Raw genomic sequence first — 21988 nt, 5'->3', positions numbered from 1 at the left:
AAAATTGTTGGCATATAGTTCTGTATAGTAATTCCTGATGATTACTTTTATTTATGTGGTAATGATTGTTATGTCGTCTTTTTTATCTCTGATTTTATTGATTTGGGTCTTCTCCCTCTTTTTTTGGGTATTTGGGCTAATGATGTATTGATTTTGTTTATCTTTTCAAAAAACCAGCTCTTCATTTCACTGATCTTTGTGTTTATTTTTGGTTTCATTTTTAAATTTTTCTCTAATTTTAATTATTTCCTGCTACTCAGTTTGGTTTGTTGTTATTTTCCTAGACCCTTGTGATGCACCAATAGCTCTTTTATTTGGTACCTTTCAAATTTGTTGATGTATTCACTAATTGCTATAAACTTCCACCTTTACACTGCTTTTGCTGTATCTTATAAGTTTTGGTATCTTATAACAACATACCAAAACTTTCCATCATTTCATTTTTAGTCTGTGTGTATCTTGGTTGGTTAGGTGTGTTTCTTGTTGGCAGAAAATTGGTGGGTCTTGTTTTTTATTCCGTTTGGCCAGTCTGTAGCTTTTAATTGGGGGAATTTAGGTCATTTACATTCAAGTTTATTATTGTTAAGTCATGACTTGGCCCTGCTGTTTCCCTGTAAATATTCCTATTGTTTGTTTTGGATTTCCATTGTGCTTTTACTAGGAGATTTTCTGCTTTCACACTCTTTCCTAATGGTGACTCTGTGTTTCTCTGTGTAGCACGTCCTTAAACATTGCTTGTAAGGCTGGATGAGTGGTGACTTTTTTCAATTTTTGTTTGTTGTGGAAGATATTTATTTCACTTTCATTCATAAATGAGAGATTTCCAGGGCACAATATTCTGGATTGACAGTTTTTTTTTCCCTTAAGACTTGGGATGTGTCTCTCCTTTCTCTCCTAGTCTGTAGAGTTTCTGCTGATAAGTGAGCTGTGAGTCTAATAGAAATCTTCTAGAAGTCATCTGGCATCTCTCTTGTGCATATTTTAGAATCTTTTCTGTATGTTTTAATGTTGAAAGTTTCCCTGTAATGTGTCATGGTGAAGATTTTTTCTGGTCATGTGTATTAGGAGTTCTATGTGCTTCTTACACTTGGATGTCCCTTTCTTTCTACAAATTAGGGATATTTTCTGTTACTATTTCATGTAAGAGGCCTTCTAATCCATTCTCTTTTTCCACACCTTCAGAAACTCCTAAGACCCTTATGTTGGGTTGTTTGATGGTACCCCATGAATCTCAAACTCTGTTTTTAATTTTGTTTCTTCTTCTTTTTTTGGTGTGAGAAATTTCCAAAGATTTGCCTTCTAGCTTGGATATTCTTTCTTCTGCCTCACTAAGTCTGTTGTTAAAGCTTTCCACTGTATTTTTTATTTGACATATTGAATTCTTAATTTCTTATTTTTATTTTTAAAAGATTTTATTTATTTATTTGAGAGGTAGAGTTACAGAGAGAAAGGGAGAGACAGAGAGAAAGGTCTTCCATCTTCTGGTTTACTACCCAAGTGGCTACAATGGCTGGCGCTGGGCCAATCTGAAGCCAGGAGCCAGGAGCTTCTTCTGGGTCTCCCACATGGGTGCAGGGGCCCAAGCACTTGGGCCAGAGCTGGATAAGAAGAGGGGCAGCTGGGACTCGAACCAGCAGCCATATGCGATGCTCGCACCACAGGCAGAAGCTTAGTTGACTACACCACAGTGTCAGCCCCTAAATTCTTCATTTCTAATATTTCAGCTTGATTTCTCTTCAAAATCTCTATCTCATGGGAAACTTTTCCATCCATGTCATGTATGGATTTCTTTAACTCATGAATTTGCCTCTCATTGCTCTTAGTAACCCTATAATCATTCTTTTGAATTCCTTTTCAGGCATTTCATCTCTTCATCCCTACATTCTTTTTTTCTTAATATTCATTTATTTATTTGAAAGTCAGAGTTATACACAGAGAAAAGGAGATGGAGGGAAGGTGGGAGGGAGGGAAGGAGAGAGAGAGAGAGAAAGAGAGAGAGAAAGGTCCTCCATCCTCTGGTTCACTCCTCAGATGTCTGCATTGGACAGAGCTGTGCCAATCTGAATCCAGGAGCCAGGAGCTTCTTCCAGGTCTCCCACATGGGTGCAGGGGCCCAAGGACTTGGGCCATGTTCTATTACTTTCTCAGGCCATAAGAGAGAGCTGGATTGGAAGTGGAATAGCTGGGACTTGAACCAGTGCGTATATGGGATGCTGGCACTGCAGGTGGTGGCTTTACCCACTATGCCATAGTGCTGACCCCCAGCTCTACATTCTAATATTGAAGTGTTGTTGTGCTCCTTTGGGGGAGTCATGTTATCTCCCTTGTTCTTGTTCCTTGAATTTCTGCATTTGTTTTTAGGCATTTGTGGAAACACTTGTCAGTTAGTTTCTCTACTGATTGTTTTTAGTTTTTTGGACAGGCAGAGTGGACAGTGAGAGAGAGAGAGAGAGAGACAGAGAGAAAGGTCTTCCTTTGCTGTTGGTTCACCCTCCAATGGCTGCCGCGGCCAGCACATTGCAGCCGGAACACCGTGCTGATCCAAAGCCAGGAGCCAGGTGCTTTTCCTGGTCTCCCATGGGGTGCAGGGCCCAAGCACTTAGGCCATCCTCCACTGCACTCCCGGGCCACGGCAGTCCCCAATCGGGACTAAAACCTGGTGTGCCGGCGCCACAGGCGGAGGATTAGCCTATTGAGCCGCGGCGCCGGCCGATTGTTTTTAGTTTTGAAATTTGCTTTTGTGGCTTAATGTAGTATCTGCTCCTTCAGTGAATACCCAGAGGCGAGTGGTGGATGGGGTCAGGGAGCTCTGGTCCGTGCTCAAGTGTGAGGTGAGAATCCAGGGTTACACCCAAATTGTATGTGATAGCTTTCCTCTATCGCCAGCAGGGTGGTGGGTATGATCATGCCTGTTGGTATAGTCACAATCTCATCTCCTGTCCTCCAAGGTGGTCAATGCCTGGAGTTAGTCCACAGTGGCTACAGTCCTCACCCACGCTGGCACATAAACTGCACAGAGGATCTGTGCGGACCTCAGTGTGAGCATGGAATCTCTGAAATGACCCACCTAACTCATTGGGGATCTCTGAGCCTATGACTCCAGACACAGTGATTGCCCAGAGACCCAGCTACACCCCATGCCCTGTTGTGCAGTTATAGAATTCCCACAGTCACAGTGTGCAAGGCTCCCACGCTTATGGGGTATAGATGATGCTCTTTCTGCCCCCAAAGCCTGCACCATCCACAGAGAGAGCAGAGTCGTAGCCAGAGCCAGCTTCTTGCAGGTGCTCTGTCTTCACACTTTGAGCCCTGGAGTCTGTGGTAGGTTGAGAACATGGGGGTACCTCATAGTCTTAGGTGGATGCTCAGCTGCCAGTCAACCCTCCTAGCCATACTCAAAGTCAGTGAGAAATACGCTTTGTTCCCTCTCTGATAAAATCCTCTGGCCATGCTCATGAGAGCTGCTGCAGCCTCTTCTGGGGTCAAGATGGTGCCTTCTCCCTGCTGGTTGCCTGGCACCCTTGTGCAGGGACGGGGAGAAAGAAATGTGCTTTCCCATCACTGCGTTAGGAGGGTGTACTGCTTCCCTGCTAGGTTCCAGGCAGGACTCAAAGTCAGTGTGGCCTGCAAGGTCCTCTCCCTTGTAGTATCACCAGTGGCAAGGCTGCCACAGGCTGCGCTCACCTAGCTCTCAGAAGCTGGAGTCTCCTTAGCCCTCCGGCTGCAGCAGTCATGTGTGGTGTCCCCGCTTGCTGCTGCATGTCTGCTCTTTCCATACTGATCCACAGTGTCCTGTTCTTTCTGTGGAACTTCCGCGGCAAACGTCTCTCCAGCTCTCCCCAGGAGTGCACTTCCTCTGCTTCTCTTCTGCTGTCTTCCCCGCAGCAAAATCAGCATGTTCTTTTCTTATGATTAGACATAATCACATAATTGTGGAAGTATGAGCACACGTGGCACACGTGGCATGGCTATTCATCACAGCTTGCGATATAGAAATTTTTAAAAAAAGATTTACTGTGGGGGCAGGCACTGTGGTGCAGCAGGTTAATGCCTGAAGTGCCAGTATCCCATATGGGCACTGGTTCAAGACCCGGCTGCTCAACTTACAATCCAGCTCTCTGCTATGGCCTGGGAAAACAGTAGAGGATGGCTCAAGTCCTTGGGCCCCTGCACCCGTGTGGGAAACCTGGAAGAAGCTCCTGGCTCCTGGCTTATGATTGGGGCAGCTCTGGCCATTGTGGCCATTGGATGGAAGACCTCTCTCTCTCTCTCTGCCTCTCATCTCTCTGTGTAACTCTGACTTTCAAATAAACAAAAATAAATCTTAAAAAAAAAGATTTACTGTGGATTCCAAGATGGCCGAATAGATTCCTGGTACTCTGTTGGATCAAGTGAAATGCACATAGGTGTGGATGTGGCTTAGGAGCCTTTGGAGTGGAGAAGATTGAAATCGTGGGGTTAGTGTATGGGATCATACGTGTAAACCAACTAGAGTCATAGCATCAACTGCCTTTCAGGAGCACAGAAGACCCAATAAATATTACCTTCCATATGTTGAAAATGAGAACTCAGAGACATTGATGTCAGTCTTTTATTGTTACATCTTTTTTTTTCTAAATGGAAATATGATATGTTTTTGAGTATATGCAATTACATGTTTTGTTAATCTTTGAATAGAGAGAAAAATTTGCAATATACATTCAACATGGTAAAGCAGTAAGGCAATAATCATGTTTATTATCTAGTATATTGAAAAAATGATACTAAATTACTGAAACGATTCTAATTGTCCTTTGAAGTGAGTCTATTTTTAAGATCTCTTAGGTTTTTATTTTACCTTTAAAGCATTCAAAAAAGACCACATTATGTTAAAAAGCTTTCTGAGATTTGAAATATAGTATTCACAACAGGCCATAGATCTCCTGATTTTCCTTGACTATCCCATTTCACTATTCTTTCGATACTTTTGAAAGATTCTGGCTGTGTGAAGGCTACTAATGATTGAACACCACTGTTTTCAGAAGTGGGAACCCCCTGCTCCTGATATACTCTTTAGTTATGGTAGTGTGCTTGGCCATGACCGAAGACCGTTAGGGCTCATGTGCAGTGTTTGAAAACAAAGCAAATCAAGGTCCTTTAGAACCAGTGGAGCAGCACTGTCCTACCCTGGAGACTCCAGTGGAGACCCTCGGCTGTGTGCACTGTGAGGAGACCCAGGGACAGGGTCTATAAGTTCTATAAGCCTCCACTCCACAGAGCCTAAAGGGTCCATGGCAGGAGGCAGAGAGTCCATCTCCTTTCCTGTGACTAGGAAAGGGGTACCAGGGGATTTCCCCGCATTTCTGCAAAGTGTAGCTGCCCTGAAATTTCTTCTATGCCTCTCCTTTCCTGATAGGGCTTGGCTGTGGCCTGGGAGACTATGCTGTGGTTGAAAACGGCGTGAATTCATGATTTCCCTTAGAGAGCCTAAGTTCTTCAGGCTGACGAATGTACCTTCCGTGGTATTAAGCCCTTCGTTATCTGTTATTTGCCTGATAGAAAGCATTTGAAGGAAAATGAAGAGCAGAAGGACCAAATCTCTGAGCATGGCAGGAAACATCAGGAATTCCTAACCCAGCTTCGTGACTGCCTGGATCCGGACAAGAAGAATGAACAGGCGTCGGACGAAGACGTCATTTTGAAGGTGTTTGTGCGCAGGTTAACCAGGCTGTCAGTGCAGTGGTCATTCAGACACATGACAGGAAGTGTTGTGTCTGAGTCTGGGCGTGGCAGGGCTACAGGGCAGCATGCCTGTGTAGCATTAACTGTGTGACACAGGACAAACCACATCACCTATCTGGGCCTCCCTTCCTACAAGATTCTTTCTAGCATTTGTTGGGATTAATTTTTCTCCAAGAGGGATTAATTATTTTGTCTAAAATATATTTAAGTTGTCAAATTTAACAAATATTTATTTCTGTGATGTGTTTTAGGGAGTTTGTTGGTTACGGACAAACACAGGCACAGAAAAAAAATCAGTTGTGTGTTGTTTTGGGGTGTACTTATTGAGTGTAAGGTTAAGATTAGTTTTAAAATGCTTTTTAAATTCTATATGAAAACCAAATAATAAAAATCCTTCCTTAATGGTAGATGGCCATTAAATGGAAAGCAATGATGCCAACTGAAGAATTCACATCAGTGATTCTTTGGAGCACCTGGAAGGATTTGTGTTCTCAGAATATCTGCTCATTTCCAGACATTTCCCATCCTGGCTTCCTGACAGATTTCAATGCAGCCATTCTTAAAAGCTGCCTCTCAGTTGTATACTTTTAAGTTTCCAGGGCAATTCCTGCAACTTCAGAAAGTACGTCACTTCACGGGTATGGTTGGCTTGGTGCCCTGGTGGGTGCTGGGTGCGTGCCTCCCTCCCTCTAAGCACAGCTGACACGTGACCCACACTGTAAAAGTCCACTTCAGAGTGGTTCGAGGGGTTGTCTTTCAAGGCAAGCAGCAGGGTAAAGAAAAGTGGATTTAATTCAGAAGCTCCTTCTTTCACAACACCCCTTCCTCTGTCAAGGATGCCTGCTAGGTGCTACACTGGGCGTTTGTCCTGTATCAGCCTTGGCCTTTGATTTTCTGTGTTTCTTGACATCTGGGGCTTGGCTGACCCAGGAGAGGCTTCAGCAATTCTTAGAGATGGCAAATGAGTCTCCTGGGAGCGAACTTCACCAACCCTCAGCCCTCTCTCTGGATCTTCACAGTTGAGCCACCATCCCCTGCCCTACTCACCCCACGGCCAAATTCCAGATAGCTCTGGACAGCCCAAACTCCCCAGAGCCACTGAAATGACTCAAATGAGCCAGTCGAAGCCTGCTGACCTGCCTTGACCTTCCATGCTTCCTTCCCATGGAAATCACAGTAAAAGCTCTTTTTTTCTTTTTATATGAAAGGCAAAGTTTACAGAGAGAGACAGGGAGGGAGGGGGAGGGGAGGAGGATGGGAGAGGGGGAGGGAGAAGGAGATTGAAAATGAGAATGATCTTCAGTCTGCTGGTTCACTCTTCAAATGGCTCCAATGACTGGACCTGGGCTGATTCAAAGCCAGGGCCTGAGAGCTTCTTTCAGGCCTCCCAGGTGGATCTGGGGCCCAAGTACTTGATCCATCTTCCATTGCTTTCCCAGGCACATTAGCAGGGAGCTGGTTTGGAAGAGGAGTGGCTGGGACACGAACCAGCACCCATACGGGATGCCAGCAGCACAGATGGCAGCTTTACCCACTATGCCACAGTGCCAGCCCCACAGTAAAGGCTCTTGCTCACGTTTGCCCCACACTCTCAGCCTCCTGCATGGCCCTGGTGCCTCCCTGGCGTGCCCCCTCTACTCAGGAGCTGTACCAGACTGTCTTCTCTGCGGCAGGTGTCTCCTGATCTCTTGGCCTCACCATCTCTGAATGGTGATAGAACTTGTATGTCACAACACACAGCTGGACTCTGGAGTTCCAGCCCCAGCCAGCTGAGCAGGTGCCTGTTGGTAAAAAGGCCAGAAAGCCTGTTGCCTTGATGAAGACTGCAGCCTCGCCGGTGTTTGCCCAAGAAGTAGAACAAAATAACTCCATTTTCAACGCCACTCCTTCACTTCACACAGGTGCACCCACACCCTCCAAGAACCTCGGTGGAACAGGAGGCATTACTCATCATTTATTTGATATTCATTCATCCATTTCACAAATTACACAGTGCGTGCTTACTATATGCTAGGTGCTGTTCTGGGTGCTGGGGACACAGCAGTAGACAGTGTGTGCCCTTGTAGAGTTTTCTTCATCATAGAGTAAAGATGGTGAAGAAATAAACAAATAAGCATCTAATGTATCATAGTGAAGGCTGCAATGGAGACACATGAGTCAGCATTCAGATGTAGACAGTGGGGTGCTGGCTTAAGTGAACCCTGGGTGGGGACCTTGAAGGAGGGTGGGGAAGAGAGCATGCAACTGTGAGGAAGAGTGTCCTCGAGAGGGGACAGTGCTGAGTTGGGAAGAGCGTGCAGTGGTGGTAAAGTCCTGAGGCTAAGGGGGTAACACAAGCGCTGGCCCTGTCATGTGGGGCTGGCCAGTTGCCTGAGGCCAAGGAGCCTGCTTGCTTTTAATCTCTCCTTGTAGAGCTTATGAAAGCTCCCAGTAACTTCCAGAGCACAACATAGAAGGCAAAGAGGCCTGTCATCCCAGCCCCTCCCCCTGCCACTGTGTAAAACACTGTTGGAGCTTGTTATTCTGAATTTTTCTATGCTTATATCAATACAAGAGAGAGCTTGAAAATAGTCCTGGGGCTGGTGTTGTGGTGCAGCGGGTTAAGCCACTTGTAACACTGGCAGCCCATGTTGGAGTACCAGTTTGAGTTCTAGCTACCAGGCTTCTGATCCAGCTCCCTGCTAATGTGTCTGGAAAGGCACCCGTTGATGGCCCAAGTGCTTGAGCCTCTGCTACCCTTGTGAGACTGAGATGGAGTTCCTGACTTCTAGCTTCAGCTTGGCCCAAGCTCTGGCTCTTGTGGGCACTTGGGGAGTGAACCTACAGATGGAAGACTTCCCACCCCACCCCTGTTTCTGTCTCTCTCTCACCCTGCCTTTCAAATAAATAATTCTCTTAAAAAAGCCATTATCTTATTCTCTGTAGTTCCACCAGTGCCACATGGCACCTTGCATACAGCAGGCCTGAGTGGTTGTGTGCTGGGCACCCCTCTTGCTGAGCTGTCTGTTGTGAGGTCTGTGGGATAGCACCTCCTGAGTGGTCGGCAGCCAGAGGCTCGCTGATGCCAGCTCCTCTGGGAAGCTTTTGGTGAATCTCCTAAAACCTCTGCCTTGTGGCCACCTTTAAATCACTGGAATTTGGCCTCTGAGTTTGTGCCTGACAGCAGTTTCCAGGTTGCCATTGAAAATGTGATCTTTGAGTCCCTATAGGCATGGTAGGTTTTACTCTTTCCCTATGATAATGCAGTCGCTGGGGAACAGATGGTGAGTTGCCTAGAGAAAGTGACACTGTTAATTGCTACATTAAGCAGTAATTGCTTTCCCTGCAGCTCAGGGAACTGTGCAAGGAAAACGCTTTGGTGAAAGGACAAATCGTTACTCTTGAAGAGGCTATAAACGTCCATGAGATGGAGGCAAAAGCTAACAGAGAGACGATCGTGAGGCTGGCTTCAGAAGTCCACAGGGAGCAGAGAAAAGCTGCCTCCCTCGCTGAGGAGAAAGGCCGGCTGGAGCAGGTACAGTCTGCAAAGGGTGTGTGCACCTGTGGTCCTGCGTATGAGGCAGAAGTGGGGTACAGACCGTGTGTGTGTGTGTGTGTGTGTGTGTGTGGTGAGCACAAAGAGTTGGGACCCCAATTTCAAAAGGCTGCTCTCAGCAGGAGGGTCAGGGGCCAGGTAGAACTGAGTGACTGGAACAGGCCATTCAATAAACATATTTTTCCTAATTGGAAACAAAAGAGAATTTAAAGCAGAGAGGGCTTACTGGGCTTACTAGAATTTAGTGATAAGGAGTTTTTAAATTTGAATTTTATTTTTAAGTGAATAATACATTCACAAAATACAAAGCTTTAAAAATTTTAAATTTCATTTTCTTTGAAAGGGTGAGGAGACACACCACACACACACACACACACACACACACACACACAGAGGAAAGAGAGAGAGAAAGAGGAGAGAGGTTTCATCTGATGGTTTATTCCTCAAATGCTATCAACAGCCAGGGCTGGGCCACACTGATGCTGGGAGCCCAAAACTCCATCCAGGTCTTCCAGTGAGTGTCAGGGACCCAGTGCCTGAGCCACCACCTACTGCCCCCCAGGGTGTACATTAGCAGGGAGCTGGATTGGAGGCAGAGTAGCCAGGACTCAAACCAGGTACTCTGATTTGGGATGTGAACAACCCAGTGGTGACTTTTTTTTTAAACTTTTAATAAATATAAATTTCCAAAGTACAACTTTTGGATTATAGTGGCTTCCCCCCCCCCCCATAACCTCCCTCCCACCCACAACCATCCCATCTCCTACTCCTTCTCCCATCCCATTCACATCAAGATTCATTTTCAATTATCTTTATACACAGAAGACCAACTTAGTGTATACGAAGTAAAGATTTCAACAGTTTGCACCCACACAGAGACACAAAGTATAAAGTACTGTTTGAGTACTAGTTATACCGTTAATTCACATAGTACAACACATTAAGGACAGAGATCCTCCATGGGGAGTAAGTGCACAGTGACTCCTGTTGTTGATTTAACAATTGAGACTTTTATTTATGACATCAGTAGTCACCCGAGGCTCTTGTCATGAGCTGCCATGGCTATGGAAGCCTCCTGAGTTCACCAACTCTGATCTTATTTAGACAAGGTCATAGTCAAAGTGGAAGTTCTTTCCTCCCTTCAGAGAAAGGTATCTCCTTCTTTTTTTTTTTTTTTTAAACAGGCAGAGTGGACAGTGAGAGAGAGAGACAGAGAGAAAGGTCTTCCTTTTGCCGTTGGTTCACCCTCCAATGGCCGCCGCGGCTGGCGTGCTGCCCCCGGCGCACCGCGCTGATCCAAAGCCAGGAGCCAGGAGCCAGGTGCTTTTCCTGGTCTCCCATGGGGTGCAGGGCCCAAGCACCTGGACCATCCTCCACTGCACTCCCTGGCCACAGCAGAGAGCTGGCCTGGAAGAGGGGCAACTGGGACAGAATCTGGCGCCCCAACCGGGACTAGAACCCGGTGTGCCAGTGCCGCTAGGCGGAGGATTAGCCTAGTGAGCCGTGGCGCCGGCCGGTATCTCCTTCTTTGATGGCCTGTTCTTTCTGCTTGGATCTCACTCACAGAGGTCTTCCATTTTGGTCGGTTTTTTTTTTTTTTTTTTTTTTTTTGCCAGAGTGTCTTGGCTTTCCATGCCTGAAGTACTCTCATGGGCTTTTTAGCTGGATCCGAATGCCTTAAGGGCTTATTCTGAGGCCAGAGTGCTGTTTAGGACATCTGCCATTCTATGAGTCTGCTGTGTATCCTGCTTCCCATGTTAGATTGTTCTCTCCTTTTTTTTTTTTTTTTTTTTTTGACAGGCAAAGTTAGACAGTGAGAGAGAGAGAGAGACATAGTGAAAGGTTTTCCTTCCGTTGGCTCACCCCCCAAATGACTGCTATGGCCGGCGCGCTGTGTTGATCCAAAGCCAGGAGCTAGGTGCTTCCTCCTGGTCTCCCATGCGGGTGCAGGGCCCAAGCACTTGGGCCATCCTCCACTGCCTTCCCAGGCCACAGCAGAGAGCTGGACTGGAAGAGGAGCAACCAGGACAGAACTGGCTTAATTTTATCAGTTAGTATTAGCAGACACTGGTCTTGTTTATGTGATCCCTTTGACTCTTAATCCTATCATTATGATCAATTATGAACTGAAACTGATCACTTTGACTAGTGACATGGCATTGGTACATGCCATCTGATGGGATTGAATTGGAATCCCCTGGCATGTTTCTAACTCTATCATTAGGGGTAAGTCTGGTTGAGCATGTGCTGAACTGTACATCTTCTCCTTCTCTTATTCCCACTCTTATATTTAATGGGGATCCCAGTGGTGACTTAACCACTGTACTGAATTATCACCCCTACTTACAAAATTCTACATGTACAAAAAAGATTTAATGTACAAAGCAAATATAAGATATTCTTATATTCAATCTCTCCCTTAGCTACCCAACCCAATTGTCTCCCTGGAAGTAACTCTTGTTACAATTTCTCATGTAACCTTCTGGAAGTATTCCATTGATATATATGTATATACACATAAAGCAATATATATATATATATATATTATATGTAATACATACTATGTGCATTAACACAAGAGGCAACACATTCTGCATACTGTATTTTTCTCTTTTTATTTATCCTAACACAAATAGCAGTGTACTGCACACTCTTATCTATAAGGCTGCTAATAATCCTATATCAGTTCTCGTGTGTCATGTGTCATAGAAGACAAAATCCTAGAAGCAGGCTTGTTGATCAAAGGATATGAATATTGTAACTTCGAGAAATACTGCCAAAGGGAAGTGACTCAAGCCTGAATTTTTATTTATACAATGAATTGCTTGATCTTTTAAAATTTGCCAGAACTTGTCTACGCATGGGAATTAATGCTGCATGTTTAAACCTACATAATCCTATAATTATTTAAGTTTCATGGCAGATTCATTATGGGATTAGTAACAAGGGTCCATTTCTAAAAGCAGAAATAAGCTAGTGTAACTGGTTAATAAAACTGTGTGGAAGAAAAATAAATGCCCTGGCATAGGAAATGGAGGCAAACACCCGGAAATTCCACCAGGCTGAGGCAGGGGGAGGGCAGAGCTACAGGCACCCAGAAGGGGTTGTCTTTCTGAGATCCCCTGTCCACAGTGTCATCGCCAGTGAGCTCGGTGATAGTCACTGACCCGCAGTAATGATGACGATTTCTATTCCCTGCATAAAAAATGCCTCTTACCACTCATTTTCTTCCCTTGACACACCAGCTTTGTGGAAAGAGCTGAGTCTACCATCATCACCTGCTCTGAATGCCCTAACAGGCTTGATTGGCTTAGACAACAAAGGTTTACTTCTCACAGTTTTGGAGGTTGCCAGTTCAAGATCAGAGTGCGAGGGCCCTCTTCCTAGCTGTATCTTCACTTGATGGTGGGAGGGGGGTGGTAAACAGGAGAGGGAAATGAAGAGAGAGAGAAGTACTAAACCAGTTGGTTCTCTAAGGAGCTTTGGGTCCCTTACCAGGGATTGCTGCTTAGACACCACACTTTATGCTGCACATAGGCTCATTTATTGAACACTTACCATTATCACAGTCATTGTGCTAAGTGATCAGAGAGGTTAGGCACTTCGCTCAAGTGCACACAGCTATTAAATGGCAAAGCTGGGATTTGAACCCAAGTCATGACACTACTATGCCTGTATCAGTGATCTATTTCTTTCTCTCTTTCTCTCTCTCTCTTAAAGATTTATTTACTGATTTGAACGTCAGAGTTACAGAGGGAGAGGGGAAGGGAGAGGGGGAGAGGGAGAGACAGAGGTAGAGGGAGAGGGAGAGGGTCAGGGAGAGGGTGAGGGTGAGGGAGAGGCAAAGCTGGGAACTGGAACTCCATCTATGTCTCCCATGAGGGAGGCAAGGGCCCAAACACTTGGGCCATCTTTGCTGCTTTTCCCAGCCCATTATCAGGGAGCTGGGTTGGAAGTGGAGCAGTTGGAACTTGAATCTGCAGCCATGTGGGATGCGGGCATTGCAGGCAGCAGCTTGACCAGCTGGCCCAATAACCTTTGTACTATATATTCACAGTTGTATCCTTACATACAAGTCTGATGCCAGAAATTATTTATTAGTCAGTGGAACAAAAATAAAAATAGCTATGCATTTTTCCTAAATAAATAACTTAATTCAATTAAAATAGTTATGGGAGTGAGCATTGTGGTGCAGCGGGAAAGCTGTCACTCGGGTTTCCCTCATCCCATAGTGGAGTGCTGGTTCTAGACCTAGCTACTCCACCTTCCATCTAGTTTCCTGATGACGCACCTGGGAAGGCAGTGGATGTTGGCCCAAGTATTTGGTTTCCTGCAACCCCTATGGGAGACCCCGCTGGAGTTCCAGGGTCCTGGCTTTGGCATGGTCCATCCCTCGGCTGTTAGGGAGCATTAGGGAGTGAACCAGCAGGTGGAAGTTTTCTCTATGTTTCTGTCTCTCCCTCCCTCTGTTTCTTTCTGCCTTTCAAATAAATAAATCAATATTTAAAAAACGGTTATGAAATTATCAAAACTTGGAAGTTAGGGTGAATTTATTATTTATCTATGAAAGTGCATCTCTGGAGATTATAGTAGGAAATGAGTAAGAAAATATGTTGTAATAATACATTAAAAAACCAGAATTCATTCCTTTTCTTATGTAACCATCTTTACTTGCAAATGACTAATGCAGTGTTTTTCAGACTTTGGAAATACATTCATTTTGGCTTGAGGTTCCTGCCAAGATAATAAAAATTGTAAAAAAATGAGCAATAAAATACTTGAGGTCTTTAATAAAGTGCTCATTCATAGGATTATGACTCCAAAGATTTACTGCTGAAAAACACTGTCAAGAGGTTTTACTGACACAGTAACGGCCTCAGGAAGTCTTCACAATGCTTTGAAAGTGCTGTTTTGATGTAGGAAACTTACCCTTTAAGAGAAGTCAAGAAGGACTGCATAAGTAGAGGGAAACACAGATTTGGGTGCTGTTTTTAACCACACTCAGCTTTTCTGATTGGTGCAAAGAGTCTGCTTATTTTACTTCCTGAGAACTTTGCAAATAAAAACCTAGGAAGTTTATCATATATCATAAATATGCTTTTTGGAAACCCTTCATAGTTATTTTTTTTTTTTTTTTGACAGGCAGAGTGGACAGTGAGAGAGACAGAGAGAAAGGTCTTCCTTTGCCGTTGGTTCACCCTCCAATGGCCGCCGCCCAGCGCACTGCGCTGATCCGATGGCAGGAGCCAGGAGCCAGGTGCTTTTCCTGGTCTCCCATGGGGTGCAGGGCCCAAGCACCTGGGCCATCCTCCACTGCACTCCCTGGCCACAGCAGAGAGCTGGCCTGGAAGAGGGGCAACCGGGACAGAATCCGGCGCCCCAACCGGGACTAGAACCCGGTGTGCCGGCGCCACTAGGCGGAGGATTAGCCTAGTGAGCCGCGGCGCCGGCCATAGTTATTATTGAAGTACATTTTAAAAACTATCAAAGATTGGTACCTTTTCCTTTTTTTTTTTTTTTTACAGGCAGAGTGGACAGTGAGAGAGACAGAGAGAAAGGTCTTCCTTTTGCCGTTGGTTCACCCTCCAATGGCCGCCGCGGCTGGCGCGCTGCGGCCAGCGCATCGCTGGCAGGAGCCAGGTGCTTCTCCTGGCCTCCCATGGGGTGCAGGGCCCAAGCACCTGGACCATCCTCCACTGCACTCCCTGGCCACAGCAGAGAGCTGGCCTGGAAGAGGAGCAACCGGGACAGAATCCAGCGCCCCGACCAGGACTAGAACCCGGTGTGCTGGCGCTGCAGGCGGAGGATTAGCCTAGTGAACCGCAGCGCCGGCCTTCCTTGGTTATTTTGAAAAAAACTCTAAAGTTGAGAAAAGCAGTCACCTTGTCTACAGAAGCCGTGCACTAATTTCCTACAACTTTCCTGTCAAGCTGTTCATATCTTCTGTGATTCTGGTAACTATACTTAAAGCTAGGAAATAATACTGGTTTTGGATTTAGGCCACTTGGGTTTGGAATGATGTTTCATCTGTTTTTTGGTGTGTGTCCTGCAGTAGAGTATTTATAAGGAAAGAGGCTGAGAGAGACAGGGAGTAGAGAAGCTCTAGAATCAGGCTTTTTGGGTCTGTCTTTACCCAGCCTCCAGAATTGCTTGGCTATGTGGTCTCAGGTGTGTGACTTTCCCTCTGTGAATCTTGGTTTTCTTAATCTGTTAAATGTGGAAATAATGTAAGCCCTAGTCTCTTAAAAATATTGTTAGGACTGGGGACAGTGTTGTGGCATAGTGGGTGAAGCTGCTGCTTATGATGCCAACATCTCATATGGGCACCAGTTTGTATCCTGGTTGCTCCAGTTCTCACCCAGCTTCTTGCTAACGGCCTGGGAAAAGCAGCAAAAGATGGCCAAGTGTTTGAGCCCCTACCACCAGGGTGGGAGACCTGGATGAACCTCCTGGCTTCAGCCTGGCCCAGCTCTGGCTATTGCAGCCATCTGGGGAGTGAACCAGTGGATAGAAGATCTGTCTCTCTGTCTCTCCTTCTCTGTAACTCTAACTTTCTAAATAAATAAATAAATCTTATAAAATATTGTTAGGATTAAATGATATTCAGTCCTCACTTGGTATACATAAAGCATTTGTCCCAGAACCCCCATGGTTATCAAAATCCACAGTTGCTCAGGTCCCTTATATAAAACAGTGTAGTTTTTTCTTGGAACCTACACAATGCTCCCATATACTGACAGAGCATTTACAGTGTTAGGTATATCAGTAATCTCGTGCTCCGTCAGTAGTGGCTATACTGTGTTCTTAGGGAATAATGACAAGAAAAAAGTCTGTTCATGTTCAGTACAGATACATTTTTTTTGAAACCACAGATATAGAACCCTGACAGGCATGTACACATAGTACTCACTATATGTCTGGTACATAGTCGATGTCAGTATTCTTGTTTTTCCATTCCTAGTTATTTACTTTTATAGGGATTGAAGTAAACATGAAATTATTTTAAGAATACAGACATATGGGAATAATCCTTGGAAATGAGCAAAAACTGGACAAAGTAAATTACTACAGAAATTAAAATTGTGTTTACAATTCTAGAATCATAATGTTGGAAGTGACCTTTAAGGTAATTTAGGTAATAAGAATCACTTTCAATCATTATGCTAAGTGACATAAGCCAAATTCAGAAAGACAAATAGCATGTGTTTTCTCTCATTTGTGGAGATTAATATATAGAGATAGTATATATAGAGATAATATATATAGAGAGAGTATAAAAATGGTGTGATTTCATATCATTTGGTATGTAGTTATAAATATTGCTTCACTGAATCAGCATGTAAGTAACAGGATGCCCTTTTTTCCCCATTAGAAAAAAATAAATGGGGAGAAATAATGATGACTCTTGGGGTGCTAGTCATGTTTTGTTCTTAGTTTGAGTGTTGGCTATAAATGTGCTCAGAGACCAGATTTCTAATTTATCTGTACACTTATGTATATTACTTGGTATGTATACTGTATTTCAATGAAAGGCTTTAAAAAGGATGAAAATATCCCTGGCCAGGTGGTGCCCAGCCTTTCCTTGAATTCCTCTAGAGGCGGAGAACTCTTTGTGTTCATTGCGGTCCACCTCCTTGTTGTGCAGTTCTGATTTACAGCCGGTCATTGTGGCAATTGAGGATCAGAGTCCCCATGGTCTCCATCCTCACCTTGTTAATGTCTTAGAATAAATGGAAATCCTCTTTTTTGTATTATTGAGAGTTATTTATTGAATACAACTATGTTTGAAATATTGTGGTAGACACTTTTCAGTTATAGTTTAAAATACATATAGTTTGAGAAATATATAATTATCTCCAGTTTATGAGTGAAGAAACTGTAAGCTGGATTGTTGAACAGGCTGAAGATTATACAGTGTAGTGGCCAAGACATGGACTTGGATTCTGATAGCCTCGTAGATCATGGTTCTGTGATCAATTTATTGGGTGGACAAAAATCCTTTTTGTCCATGAGCATTAGGTTTCTCCTTAAAAATTTTTATTATGTTACACAAGTTTCATGTATTTTATATATACAGATTATGAATGCTGTGACTCTTCCCACCCTACCTCCCTCCTGTCCATGCTTCCACCATTCTTCCTCCTCCCTCTCATTCTCACTTTGAATTTTTACAAAGATCTATTTTCAGTTTACTTAATGATCATAAAGTTAGCCCTACGGGGCCGGTGCCGTGGCTCACCTGGTTAATCATCTGCCTGCAATGCCGGCATCCCATATGGGTGCTGGGTTCTAGTCCCGGTTGCTTCTCTTCCAGTCCAGCTTTCTGCTGTGGCCCAGGAAGGCAGTGGAGGATGGCTCAAGTTCTTGGGCTTCTGCACCTACATGGGAGACCAGGAAGAAGCACCTGGCTCCTGGCTTCGGATCGGTGCAGTGCTGGCCGCAGCAGCCATTTGGAGGGTAAACAAATGGAAGGAAGACCTTTCTCTTTGTCTCTCTCTCTTACTGTCTAACTCTATCTGTCAAATAAAAAAAAAGCCCTACATTAAGTAAAAGAGTTCAACAAGTAGTTTGAAGGAAAAAACACTGTTCTCCATGGAAGAGATATGGGCTGTAAATAGTGATTGAATTACAAAATGTCCATTTCACTCTAATACATTACATTTTAGGTACTCTATTTGTTACTTCAGATCAGGGAAAATGTATGATATCTGTCTTTTTGGGACTGATTTATTTCACTAAGTATTTTCCAGTGGCTTCTTTTTTTTTTTTTCAAAATACAGGATTTCATTTTTTTTTTACAGCTGAGTAGCACTCTGTAGTGAATATATACCATAATTTCTTTATCCATTCAGCAGGTGATGAACATCTGGGTTGATTCCATATCTTAACTATTGTTAATTTGGCTGCAGTGAACATGGGGGTACAGATAACTCTTTCATATGCTGACTTCTTGTGGTTAGGATAAATTCCCAGGAATGGGATGGATGGATCATATGTCAAGTCTATATTCAGATTTCCAAGTATCACCATACTATATTTCACAGTGGCTGCACCAGTTTACATTCCTACCAGCAATGGATTAGGGTACCTTCCCCCCACATCCTTGCCAGCATTTGTTGTTTGTTGATTTCTGTATGAGAGACATTCTAATTTAAATGAGGTGAAACCTCATTGCAGTTTTGATTTGTATTTCCATGATGGCTAGTGATCCTGAGCATTTTTTGAAGTGTCTGTTGACCATTTGAATTTCCTCTCTTGAAAATTGCCTGTTTAAGTCCTTTGCCCATTTCTTAACTGGATTGTTTGTTTTGTTGTTGAATTTCATGAGCTCTTTATAGATACTGGATGTTAACTATTTATCAGTTGTGTAGTTTGCAAATACTTTCTCCCACTCTTTGTCAATTGATTCTTCATTTTACTGAGTTTTTCTTTTGCAGTGCAGAAGCTTCTCAGCTTGATGTAATCCCATTTTTAAATTTTAGCTTTGATTGCCTGTCCTTTGGAGTCTTTTCCAAGTCTTTGCCTGTGCCAGAGTCTTTCAGAGTTTCCCCAGTGTTCTCTAGTAATTTGATGGTATTGGGTCATAGATTTAGGTTTTTGAGTGGATTTTTGTGTAAGGTGTAAGATAGGGGTCTAGTTTCATACTTCTGCACTCAGATCCAGTTTCCCCAGCACCATTTATTGAAGAGGCTGCTCTTGCTCCAGGGATTGATTTTAGATCCTTTGTCAAAGATAAGTTGTTTATAGATGCGGGGATTGATTTCTGGAGTTTCTGTTCAGTTCCATTGGTCTACATATCTATTTTTGTGCCAGTACCTGGATACTTTGACTATTACTGCCCAATAGCATAATCTGGTATTGTGATACCTCTGGTTTTGTTTTTGTTGTATAAGATTGCTTTAGCTATTTAGGGTCTCTTGTGTTTCCATATGAATTTTAACATCATTTTTTTTCTAGATCTGAGAAGAATGTCATTGATATTTTGATTGGGATTGTGTTGAATCTATCTGTAAATTGCTTTTGGTAATATTGACATTTTGATGATATTTATTCTTCAAAAATCCATGAATATGGAAGATTTTTCCATTTTTAAATGTCTTCTATTTCTTTAATGTTTTATAATTTTCATCTAGAGTTTTTTTTTCAAGGAAACCTTTTATTTAAGAAAACAAACTTCATGCATCTCATAAATACAACTTTAGGAAGACAGTGATTCTTCCCACCATATTCGCCCTCCCACCCATACTCCCACCCCTATTTCTCCTCTCTCTCCTATTCCCAGTCTCTAATAATTTGAGTAGACTTAGGTCTTTAATCCATTATGAGTGGATTTTGTGTGAGGTGTAAGTAGAGGTCTTGTTCATACTTCTGCATGTGGAGATCCAGTTTTCCCAGCACCATTTGTTGAATAGACTGTCCTTGCTCCAGGAATTGGTTTTAGCTCCTTTAGCTTCTCCTGGTTGGAGAAGCGCAGATTGATTTCTGGTGTTTCTATTCTGTTCCATTGGTCTGTCCATCTATTTTTGTGCCAATACCAGGCTGTTTTGATTGTAACTACTTTGTAGTATGTATTGAAATCTGATATTGTGATGCCTCCAGCTTTGTTTTGTTGTATAAGATTGCTTTAATTATTTGGGGTCCCCTGTGTTTCTATAAATTTCAGAGTCATTTTTTTTCTAAATCTGAGAGGAATGTCCCTGGTATCACTTTGAATCTGTAAATTGCTTTGGGTAGTATGACATTTTGATGACCTCAATTATTCCAATCCATGAACTGAGGGATCTAAAGTGAATTTACTACTTTCGATAACTTAAGAACTATTTGTTGTATAAGAATGTAAGTTACTAAAAACTGCATGGATGGAGAGTGACCCAATCAGGAGGTGATCAATTCTGAGAACAAATACATTATATAACCCTTGCCTCTAAATAAGATTTTTCCATTTTTTGATATCTTCTATTTCTTTATTTAATGTTTTGTAATTATCATTGTAGAGATCTTTGACATCTCTGGTTAAATTTATTCCAAGGTATTTGATTATTTTGTAGCTATTGTGAATAGGATTGATTTTAGAAGTTCTTTTTCAGCCATGGCATTGTTTGTGTACATGAAGACTATTAATTTTGGTGTGTTGATTTTATATCCCACTACTTTACCAAACTCTTTTATGAGTCCTAGTAGCCTCTCAATGGAGTTTTTTGGATCCCCAATATATAGAATCATGTCATTTGCAAATAGGGATTATTTTACTTTCTCCTTCCCAATTGTATCCCTTTGATTAATTTTCTTGCCTAACAGCCCCAGCTAAAACATCCTGGACTATATTGAATCACAATGGTGAGAGTGGGCATCCTTGTCTGGTCTGGATCTCAGTAGGAATGCTTCCAGCTTTTCCCCCATTCAATAGTATTCTTCCCTTGGGTTTGTCATAAATTTCCTTGATTGTGTTGAGGAGTGTAGCTTCTATACCCAATTTGCTTAGAGTTTTCGTCATGAAAACTCTGTTCTATTTTATCAAATGCTTTCTGTGCATCTATTGAGATAATCATATGATTTTGGTGTTCAGCTTGTTAATGTATCACATTGATTGATTTGTGAGTGTTGAAAAATCCCTGATATCAGGCATAAAACCCTCTTTTATTGGTGAATGATCTTTTGATGTGTTGTTGGATTTGAAGGCTAGTATTTTGTTGAGGATTGTTATGTCTTGTTCATCAGGGAAATTGGTCTGTAGTCTCCTTTCTCTGTTGTTTCTTTTTCAGGTTTAGGAATGAAGGTGATGGTGGATTCATAGAAAGATTTTGGGAGGATTCCCTCCCTTTCAATTTATTTTGAATAGCTTGAGAAGAATTGGAGTTAGTTCTTCTTTAACTGTATGGTAGAATTTAGCAGTGAAGCCGTCTGGTCTTGGGCTTTTCTTTGTTGGGCGGGTCTTTATTACGGATTCAGTCTCTATCTTTGCTATTGGTCTGTTAGATTTTCTATGTCTTCATGGCTCAATATATGTATGTGCCCAGGAATCTATCCATTTCTTCTAGTTTCCTGGTTTGTTGGCATATAGCTCTTTGTAGTAATTTCTGATGATTTGTTTCATTTCTGTGGTGTCTGTTGTTACATTTCCTTTTTCATCTCTGATTATATTAATTTGGATCTTCTCTCTCCTTTTTTCACTAGTTGGGACAATGATATATCAATTTTGTTTATTTTTTTCAAAAAGCTAACTCTTCATTTTGCTGATATTTTGTATTTTTTGTTTTGATTTTTTTAATTTCTTCTCTAATTTTAATTATTTCTTTCATCATATTAGTTTTGGGTTTGGTTTGCTGTTGTTTTTCTAGGTCTTTGAGATATACTGATAGCTCATTTATTTGGTGCCTTTCCAATTTCTTGATTCTATAAACTTCCTTCTTAACACTGCTTTTGCTGTATTCCATAAGTTTTGATATATTTAATTGTCATCTTTATTTGTTTCCACAAACTTTTTGATTTTTGTTTTGATTTCTTCAATGACCCACTATTCATTCAGGAACATGTTGTTCAGTCTCCATGTGTTTGCATATGATCTAGAGATTCCTGAGTTATTAATTTCCAACTTCATTCCATTGTAGTCAAAATGGTGCATGGTACAATTATAATTTTTTTTTGAATTTGCTGAGACTTGCTTTATGGCCTACCATGTAGTCAATCCTAGAGAAAGTTCCATACACTGGTGAGAAGAATGTGTATTCTAGA

At 42.7% G+C, this 21988-nt stretch overlaps 1 protein-coding gene across 5 annotated transcripts in view; it reads left to right on the top strand.

The window, feature by feature from the left end:
- Positions 1-21988, top strand: part of CCDC170 (coiled-coil domain containing 170) — a 161864-nt gene that overhangs the window by 52668 nt on the left and 87208 nt on the right. For all 5 annotated transcript variants that reach the window (XM_070073404.1, XM_070073407.1, XM_070073406.1 and 2 more), the window contains 2 exons: positions 5539-5683; positions 9050-9235. In XM_070073404.1, coding sequence (XP_069929505.1) covers positions 5539-5683; positions 9050-9235 — 331 coding nt within the window. The remainder of the gene's footprint in view (positions 1-5538; positions 5684-9049; positions 9236-21988) is intronic.

This window comes from Oryctolagus cuniculus, chromosome 5 (assembly GCF_964237555.1).
Source record: "Oryctolagus cuniculus chromosome 5, mOryCun1.1, whole genome shotgun sequence".
Classification (NCBI taxonomy): Eukaryota; Metazoa; Chordata; class Mammalia; order Lagomorpha; family Leporidae; genus Oryctolagus; species Oryctolagus cuniculus.
The sequence above is the reverse complement of the archived record's forward strand: the minus strand, read 5'-3'. Positions and strand labels throughout refer to the sequence as shown.